Raw genomic sequence first — 10,301 nt, 5'->3', positions numbered from 1 at the left:
CCCCCGCCAGCCACGTGGGCGAGATTTCACCATTCCCCAGGTCTCTGCAGCCTGCCGCCTTCTCCGGCCGCTCCAGCAGCCCGCCTGCGCAGTGGGAGGGCAGATTGGCGCGCTTGCGCACATTGGGGAAAGCGGAGCTGGACCCCGCCCCGTTCTGCTGCTTTGCTCCTCTGCCGTGCGTACGAGGGACGTCGGGGGCGGCGCCGTCGCAGTTGCCCCTGGTAACGGGGGAGGCAGGAGGAGGAGGAGGAGGAGGGACTCGGCGGGAGGATGGTGAGTGTGGGGGCCTGGGTCCCTCCGGAGCTGGTCGGTCACCTGCCTCCCTTCCCCTGGCCCAAGGCAGGGCACTGCGCTTAAAGACAGGAGGGAACAGACTGGCGCTCAGCCTGATGTCCGGGTCCTGGATTGGTTTCGGGGGGCGGCAGGGAGCCCCGAGTGTGGGCCCTGGAGGGAATCTGGGCCTGGGAGGAAGGCGGAGCTTGCAACCTGTCCGAAACTAGGGGAAGGGGCTGGAAGGGTGCTGGGTTGTCGCGGTACGGAGCCAGGGCTCCATCATTACTCTGGGGATTGGGATGAGGGCGGATCCGAGGAGCTGCGGAGAGCAGCTTCTGCACGCAGGATTAAATCTTCCCAAGGAATCGGCCTCCCAGTGCCGCAGGAAAGTGGGGTTCACCACTGCCCGGCTAGAAGAGGGGAGAAGGGCCAGCGCTGCTGTCTTTGAGGTCTCGCTGGCGGTACCAGGGGAGATGGTAGCCTAGCTCTCCTGTTCCTCGCGGTGTGAGGGCCTCTGGGGGGGAAGGGTGTAAATCCCCGGACACAAAGAGGTGCCGCTTGGAAGGGATGTCTGGTGTATTTTAAGCGGTCTCCGTGTCTGCGTGGCGGGCGCACTTCTGCAGTCCCGAGTTTTTTATTTGCTGAGGGTTCTGCAAGGTCTGGTTGTTGGTGATAGCCAGTCTCCTATTCAATACGTGTTGGTGGAGGCAGATTTGCTGCCCGATCCTTAGTATTTACTTCGGACCTGTTGCCACCTTCTTTGCATATGACCACACCAGAAGCAAAGGCCTTAATCTCAGTTTGGAGTAGATTAAAAAGGGAGAGTGGCCATCAATTTGGGGCTAGCCTTTTCCCTGTCAGGCCAGAATAAAGCTTTCCCAAATACGTAAATTATGTGACGTATCTGACGCTTGACACTCTGTTCCTTATTGATTTCTCTGCACTTAATTGGAGCGTATTAAAATGAAATTGAGTGGTTTTAAAACTAGTGGAAGAAAAAATTTATTTTAGAGTGTTTGGAGCAGGCTGATAAATTTACCAGCTGCAGAGAGCTAGCACTCAAGCTTGTAGGTACTTCCCTGTCCCAACTCCAATCCCTTTTTGACTTTTAGAACCGTTGAACCACTTCTATTGATTTATGAAGTAAGAAAAAGCTAGATGTCCAGAAGGAAAAAAAAGACACATGCACACTTGGTTAGATTATCCAGTGAGTAAATTTTGATAGGAAAAATTTATTTGAATTGATTTAACATTGTCACATTGTTAAAGAAGTAGCATTATTGGATCTGAAGTTGCCAATCACATTTCAACACTTTGTACATTGCAGTTTTATTAACCTCAGGCTAAACAGATTTTTACGTTTGCTTTTTATTAATCGTTTATACATGAGCTGTCCATTTAAAGGCTAAGTTTTTCTCAACAAATGAGTACAAATATAAATATTTACACAGAAAATAACTAGAATTGAAATGAAAAAGGCACGCCAAACCAACAGAGAAAGGGATGGCATCGTAAAGGAGAAACGCATGAGAGCTGGCTCACTTTTCCCAGTTTGTTTATCAGTGAAGTGGACTGTGTAATTTCACGATTGTTTAATTTATAATTACAAGCCACAATAAATTAACCACTGTTTATGTTTCCAGGTACAGATTGACACTGTATACAACAAATTGACAGTGTATACAACACTATTGTATACAACTGTTGTATTCAGTGATCAAGACAGATTTTGTTTTTCTTTTTTTCTTTTTTTTTTCCTACAATAAACAATAAGGAATTAGGGCAAATTATTCAGGAGTCTTCATCTGGTTTCCAAAATACACTTTTTTTCTCTCTCCACAAGTATGCGCTATTCTTAGAACTCTAAGTGGAATATGGAATTTAAAGGGTCAGTGGTATGATTAAGTATGTCATATCTGATACCCATGAGTCCCCATAGTAACTCTACAGGAGTTCCAGGTTTATTTATTGTCTTAATCCTTCAGCTACGACTAATATAAATTTATTCTTTTAAAATTTGGAATTCAGCAACAAAAACCCATTATTGATTTCTCTGAACCCCTAGAAGGTCAGCTGTTTTACCCCTGCCTTAGGATACCAAGTCCTTGGTGAAATACTAAGTTGACAGTAATTTTTGTGCATAACTAATCACTGTTATTTAATAGATGAGTCCTCCATTCAGGAATTATTTATGGAGTAATTTCTGAATATATAAAGCTAGTGATATTTATCAAGCATGTTTGACATTTGAAGATTGTTCCCAAGATTATGTTTTCTGGTCAAAAATGGTTGGTGAAAAGTAGAAACATATAAACACAACAACTGTTTTGAGTTCTCTCTATGTGCATGCTTCATACATCATCTGATTTAATCTTCATAGCATTTTTCTTGAGATATAAGTATTGTTCCCATTTTCTAGATAAAACTATGTTGGAGGTTACCCATCGGGATGTTAGTCTATGAAACTCTAAAGCCCATAATGTATTTTTCATTAAGACTCTGATGAAGTAAGAACCCACTCCAACTGAGGAGATGCCAGTATTTTGCTCCTCAGGGAACATTGTATTTATTTAGTAGAGAGATGAGGAGAAAGAAGACAAGATTTGGGTGAAGTTCTCCCTAACAAAGCTATAGTTCCTGGAAATTAACAAGGCCTCATTGGGCAGCACCAATGTTTTTTGGTGAGGTAAAAATAAATGGAAGTCTGTTCCATTTAAGCTAGTTATGGGGAGTGCATGTACTTGCCAGTTGGCTTACTAATTTTAATACTTAAGTTTTAGCTGCTCCTCACAGCCACGTATATTTTCCATGTACCAACATATACCTCTCTCCCTCTCCATCATCCCAGTTTCTTTGAATGACCTAGTTTGTGTCATTTTAGGTCAGCACACCAGGCCTCTGCCAGTTGCTGAGTTTAAACTGAGGCAGATAAAATATCCATCATCAACAGCATATCTGTTCATGATTTGCCTATAGAAAACTGTTCAAATGTTTTGTGGCTGAATCAGACTGCTTCTGTCCACCAGGGTGCAGGTAACTTGTGTGGATACATTGCTGATAACCCACAATACCCAATTAACTCAAGTTCCTCTTTCTTAAATTGCCTTTATTTCATGTCATGGGAGTACGCATCCTACACAGAGATCCTATCTCTGTTGCTCGCCATTGCACTTGGGGCACGTTATGGGTGTTTAACATAAATGAATGAATAGATTATATTGACCAAAAGTACACTAAAAATTCATTTCCTTGTATTTCGAGTTGGCAATGGAGAGGGAGGCCTGGTGTGCTGCAGTCCATGGGGTCGCAGAGTCGGACACGACTGAGCCACTGAACTGAACTGAATACCTTGAAACTCAGCCCCATAATAAAATTAACTTATAATGGCTGTGTTTCCTTTCGTTTGACATTAAAATATAGATATATATGAATAGAAGCACAGAGTAGACTTATTCTGCACTTTTGTCCAATCTCTTAAATCAGCTTACTTTGTCCCTTTCAGGCAGAACCCTGATATCTATAAATACCCTCTTCCCTATTTAGCAAACCCTGATAATCCTGTGATCCCCTGTCCTCAGGAGTTGGGTTAATATGATGCTGTATTGTATTTGCATTTGTCTTGCTGAGACCATGCTTGAGATGCCATTTGTCATTTTGCTGGAAGAAAATATTAGCTGAACTTTCCATTTCTCTGTAATTTCATTTAAAAGTGAAACGTGTGAAGTTATTGTCTCCTGATGAGGAAAAATTGCTCATTGGAAATGTAGAGATATTATTTTTTATACCATTAGATTAATAACGCTTAGCTATAGTTGGAATGTTTTCTTTCTCACCCATGCTTTGCTTCTCTCCTTTCAAGATGAATAGAAATTATATTTTTATTTTAATCATTCAATTTCAAACATAATGAGTGTGTAAAAGCTCTCAGCCTATAGAAAGCAGTATTTGTATTTAGTGATTTTTTGGGAAAAGACACATGAGGAAAAACATAAAACATTTACTTTGAACCTTGAAAATATTTTATAGAAAACATACCTTTTTCCACAATTTCTTCACTAGTAAATGATGCATGAGAAGAACTTTCTTTTCTTATACTGTTGTTTAATGTACCAATGTGATAAATTCCAGCTATTTTAGAATTTTATTGGAAGGGGTAATGAGGACATCTAATCAGGAACTCAGAAGGAATAGTACAATGTATTTTCCCTGTTCTTAGCCTTTTTATATCACCAGTCCCCTGAGGATCTCAGAATTCTAATTTTAACTGTTCTGAAAGGTGGTATTATAAATGAGTGATTGCAATGTAGCCAATAGAAGCTAGGGAGATTGCTCATAAATAGAGTTTTAAAAAGGAATAGTGTCAAATAATTCAAGGCTGAATTAGATGAAAAGAAAAAAATATGCCATTAAAAAAAAAAAAAACTTGCTTATCTTTTTTGTTTGTTTCAAATCTGTTCATTCTCTATTCTCAAAATCTTGTGGGATAGAATTTGTCTCTTAAACTAAACCTTACATTTTATTGCTGGTAAAAATTGAGGCATGGAGAGATTAATGTGATCAGTGTGACTACGAGACTAGAAGTGGTAAACAAAGTGTATCTGAAGCAGAAAGGAATTCTTTACAATTATGCATATTTGCATATCGTTGTCCAAAGTCTCAACTGTTGAAAATTATTTCACAGAATTAGCATTTGATCTTAGTGAACCGACTGGTTTGAGTTATTTCCTGATGCAAAGTGGATAAAAACATAACCATTTTATATCATTTTAAGACTCAGTTTGAAGGAATTTCCACTTGGGCTGGAAGATTAGATTATATGCCCTTTAAACTCTGGGGTTCTTTGATTCTTGATGTAACTATGCCTCACTGGAAAATGATTGTCAGCTGCAAGACACAACAAATAACTATCTTATAAGAGTTTCCTTATGTTTTTAGCTAAAAAGCAACGTGACTTATTTCCATCCATTAAAAGAATAATAACAAAAACAAGAAACGAAAATATTTGATTACTAGTCAAAAATATCCTGGTTACATTTTGATATTTTTTGCTTCCAAAATGACCTTTCAATTCCTCAGTGTCTCTGTTGTATTAGATATTAGATTCTTCATCTGAAGAACATAGATAAATCTGTTCTGTGCTGGTATCCTGTAAGGGTCATGTGGAATTTAAGATGATAGAGTATTTTGAATGATGAAGGCTTAAACAAGAACTGAAAGAAAGTCTTTTTTCTAAAAAGCCCAAGTACAATTTTCTACGACTTTTTGAAATAGTACCTTGAAAATCATGCATTAACTTGGGTGGATAATTCTGTTTAGTTCAGCAACTATCATGGTGTCTAATAAGTGCCAGGAGTTGTGGGAGATGAAAGCTGTAGTCCTTACCCACAAGAAACTTCACTCTAGTATAAAGGAGAAAAATACAAAAATCAGTTTCCTACAGTCAGACATGGTGAGTGCTGTTCTCTTAAGTGTATATAAAGGGCTTCAGGAATATGAGTTGGTTACAAGTACACACTCCCAGGAGATCTAGGGTAACTGCTAAGCTGGATTAATAAGAGGAACAAGAATAAGCTAAGCTATGTATTAAGTTGCTGAATTCACTAAAGTGCTTCTGCCAAAAACATATACGCAAATGGAATAAATGATGTTAAAGTGGGTAACAATAAGCTCTCCACAACCAAGAACTCTTGTCAAGGAGAAGACGTTCAGATACCCAGTAATATCAAAGTCAATGCCCCCAAAATAATCTCTGTTCTTCATGGTTGTTCAAGGGCTTACTCTCAATTCTGCGCAAATTGAAAAGTGCACCAGACCAGGAGGTGAGAATCCTTCTCCTGGGCTTGGATAATGCTGGCAAGACCACTCTTCTGAAGCAGCTGGCATCTGAAGACATCAGCCACATCACACCGACGCAGGTGAGCTTTGCCTCGCCCCCATGCTTGCGTGACACATGGAAGATGCTAATAGCAAGTGAAAGACAAAATGGGGAATAGAGTTGTGTCCGTTTGTAAGTTTTGTTACTGAGAAAAGTCTGTGCAATTTCAAAATAATCTCATATTTCAAAAACATATCAAGAGATTCCATTTGTATGAGATAGTTAAAGTAGTCAAATTCATAGAGACAGGAAAGAGAACAGTGGTGATTAGGGGGCTGGAGATGGGGAGGGATGGGGAGTTATTGTCTAATGGACATAGAGAGTCAGAGTTGCAAGATGATGCATGGATGGCAGTGATGGTTACACAACAGTAAACCAAACTTAAAAATGGTTAAAATGGTAAATTTCATGTTATGTATATTTTACAACAATTTTTTAAAAAGAAATCATTTATATGTATATTTCTATACATATCAAGACACATCAGTTCCCTGAGATCTAAGTGATTCCTTTTTAGAAATAGCCCTATTTTCTCTGATTTTGAAATCAATACATGTAGAAAATACAGAGAGCACATAAAGGGGAAAAAAAAAGAGTACCCTGAGAAAAACCACTTTTAGTATATATTTTTCAGACTTCATAAATACAAATGTATGTCAATTTTTAAAAGAAAAAACCCAATTTTATTTTTTTTAAGCTTACTTCTTATTTTATTTTTATTATTTATTCAGCTGCTCTGGTTCTTAGTTGCGATGTGTGGGATCTAGTTCCCTGATCAGGGAACAAACCCAGGCCCTCTGCATTGGGAGCACAGAGTCTTAGCCAGTGGACCACCAGGGCAGTCCCTACCCATATTTTAAAATCCAGTCTCATCAACCCTCCTCTTTCCTAAGGCTAAGCAAGCAAAAGCCAGGGCTGGTGGTACTCCCAGCATGGATGTTGCAGACAAGCCCTGCCTGGAAGAATCCTAGTAGGCTTCTTTAGGTCTTCTTTCCTACAAGGAATCCTGAGAACACTTGACCTTTGGCCAGGCCTTTGGGCTTCCTAACTAATAACATCCCTGTTGGTCTTTGAAGTGTTTGAACAAGAGGTTTTAGCAAAACCAGAGTTGCTTAGCGTTTTCTGTCACTGTCCTGCGATGAGCTCAATGTCATGTTTGAATGGCTGTGCTGGTGTGTATACTTGATGGCCAGCGAGTCTTACTGATTCGCAGCTCTTTACAGAAAAGTCATTTCAGCTGCTACCAAATGAGCAATTTTACAGCTTCTGAACAAATTTAATGTATAGCCTGAGGAGGAGCAAATTACAGTAGTCTAGCCTAGACAAGCTGAAAACACCTATTAGTGTGTCAGGATTTCTGACAGAAAAAGAAGAACTAAGTTTTTTGTTTGTTTTTTTTTTAAGTATGAGAGATAGGCTGTCTCTCTCAAGAGCACCACTGAAATGAGGAGGTCAACGCTGAGAGCAGGAACATGAAGTCCTAGTTATGGACCCCAAGTTCCAGTTCTAATTTTCAGGCTCTATTTGATCTGTTACTATATTACGCCAAGGTTTTGTATTTAGAACAAATGTATTTTTGTATTTAGTCTTTTAAAACACACCTATGATGTGTTTTTGTTTTGTATTAGAAAAAATAATAAGATGCTCATGGTAGTAAATTTAAAATATGTAAATATGTAAAATCGAGAAACTAGATATCACCTATAATGCCCAGTCAGACATAACCACTGTTAACATTTGAAACTGTATGCTTTTAGGTTTTTTCTTTCCCCATCCATGGTGGGTATGTTGAAAATAAAAAGTGAAAAATGGCTCATACAGAGTATACTATTTTGTATCATCTGTTTCACTAAATAATGTCTTTCTACGTTGTTCTGTATGTCAGTACTAATACAGTACATGTCTCTAAATGTTTGCACCCATTCATTATTATTTCCTTAGAATAATTTCTAGTAGATTTGTTAGGTTTGGTGACCTACAGACTTTTTAGGCGGTTAACATATGGTCATATTCCAGGATCTACTCTTATTTATTCCCTCATTCCAGAAAGGATTCATTGTTACTGGGTCTGACATTTAATAACGTAGTTAAGTGTGGGATTTTTCAATGCATAAAAGTGGTTTTGAAAATGAGTCAGAATGAAGCTACCTTTTACAATAAGCATAAGCCGCTTCCCTTAAGAGTTCTAAAGCTTCTAATTTACTCAGTCATTGGCATTTTCGAGGCCCTGTAGTCAGCATCATCCCCAGTTGTCCTCCAGTGACTGACTATCCTTGGTGGAAACTGGGTGGCTGTGTTCCCCTATCCTTGCCTGCGCCTTGTCCTTTGGTGCTGGCAAGCTGCCAGGAGAGGCAAATGTTTGTGGCGGCATCTCCAGACCCACCTAACTCCAGCTCTTTTGGATGAAACGTCACTTCTATGGGAGCAAGCTGTTGATCGGGTTTTTCAAATCCTGATTTCACTATGTCATTCTTGCCAGATGTTTTTTCTTTTTCTTTTTTTATTCTTGCTTATAAAATGCCTTCTCTTCAAACCCCAAAGTTCTTGTTAGTTTGTTTCTCTGCACCCCAACTCCCAGCTCACCATTCTGTCTGCCCCCAATTGGTTCACCTGCTCCAAAGTTCCACCTGGCGTCACTGTCCTGAAAATGAATCCTTTCAAGTTCATCAGAGATACCTATTAAAGAACAGTTTCATATGTTCATTTTGTTTGTTTTCATCACCACCCTCACGAGGGGTTTGTAACCACTCCAGTTACAAACCAGCCTCCCCCTTCGTGTCCTGAGTTCAGCTCTTTCCTTTTCCTTATCAGTTCATATGAGGAAAATTTCTTTCATTTTGAGTTGCTCTTGAAGAATCCAGTCTTCCAGACTGTAGCTCTTGACTCTTTTTAAATTTTGTATTAGTTCTGTTCTGTTGAGTCTGCAGATTCGGCTTTGTTTGTTAGTTACATGTAATATCCTGTTAAGTGTTATCATCTTGAGGGTTGATGGGGATTGGAGGTGGTTTATATTCAAAAGCAGAGACATTACTTTGCCAACAAAGGTTCGTCTAGTCAAGGCTATGGTTTTTCCTGTGGTCATGTATGGATGTGAGAGTTGGACTGTGAAGAAGGCTGAGCGCCGAAGAATTGATGCTTTTGAACTGTGGTGTTGGAGAAGACTCTTGAGAGTCCCTTGGACTGCAAGGAGATCCAACCAGTCCATTCTGAAGGAGATCAGCCCTGGGATTTCTTTGGAAGGAATGATGCTAAAGCTGAAACTCCAGTACTTTGGCCACCTCATGCGAAGAGTTGACTCATTGGAAAAGACTCTGATGCTGGGAGGGATTGTGGGCAGGAGGAGAAGGGGACGACAGAGGATGAGATGGCTGGATGGCATCACTGACTCGATGGATGTGAGTCTGGGTGAACTCCGGGAGTTGGTGATGGACAGGGAGGCCTGGCGTGCTGCGATTCATGGGGTCGCAAAGAGTAGGACACAACTGAGCAACTGATCTGATCTGATCTGATCTGGGTTGATTATCTGAGTAATTCTCATTCTCAGTAGTGGCATGCATGTGTGCACTCAGCATGATGTCATGAGCACCGACTCCGCCCCGAGTGATGGGAACATGTGTAAATACATTTTTCTTCCCTATCAGGGCAAACTTTTTTCAATATCTGTTTCTTATCCTGCAGAGTATCTCAGAATTAATAAATAACATAGCTGGTAAATGTACCTTTGTCAGAAATGTGATCTCGAAGTCTAGTAAAACTTGGTGTGTTTTTTTTAATTGAAGGATAATTGCTTTACAGAATTGTGTTTTTTCTGTCAAACCGCAACATGAATCAACCATAGGTATACATATATCCCCTCCATTTTGAAAAAACTTGGTATTTTTGTTTCAGGGTTTTAACATCAAAAGTGTACAATCACAAGGTTTTAAACTGAATGTCTGGGACATTGGCGGACAGAGGAAAATCAGACCATACTGGAGGAATTATTTTGAAAACACTGATATTCTTGTAAGTACTCCTTCAGATTCATCAGTTCATAATCTCTTCTGCCCTGTCTTACTAACATTTACCCTGTAATGATCTATCCTGTCAATAATTCCGTTGCTACAACATTGCTTTCTGTCACGATGAATTTAGGGCTAGCAGACAGATTGTG

At 39.8% G+C, this 10,301-nt stretch overlaps 1 protein-coding gene across 2 annotated transcripts in view; it reads left to right on the top strand.

Moving 5' to 3' along the window:
- Positions 1-133: 133 nt before the first annotated feature.
- The window catches only part of ARL3 (ARF like GTPase 3), a 29,988-nt gene continuing 19,820 nt past the window's right edge, over positions 134-10,301 (top strand). The window contains exons 1-3 of one of the 2 annotated variants that reach the window (XM_070780745.1): positions 134-273; positions 6,045-6,188; positions 10,037-10,153. In XM_070780745.1, the coding sequence (XP_070636846.1) occupies positions 271-273; positions 6,045-6,188; positions 10,037-10,153 (264 nt within the window). In that variant the 5' untranslated portion in view covers positions 134-270. Of the gene's footprint in view, positions 274-1,441; positions 1,481-6,044; positions 6,189-10,036; positions 10,154-10,301 lie in introns of those variants that run through there. The other variant, XM_070780744.1, reaches the window with a different exon arrangement.

This window comes from Bos indicus, chromosome 26 (assembly GCF_029378745.1).
Source record: "Bos indicus isolate NIAB-ARS_2022 breed Sahiwal x Tharparkar chromosome 26, NIAB-ARS_B.indTharparkar_mat_pri_1.0, whole genome shotgun sequence".
In the NCBI taxonomy this organism is placed as follows: domain Eukaryota; kingdom Metazoa; phylum Chordata; class Mammalia; order Artiodactyla; family Bovidae; genus Bos; species Bos indicus.
This window is presented reverse-complemented; position numbering and strand designations above follow the sequence as displayed.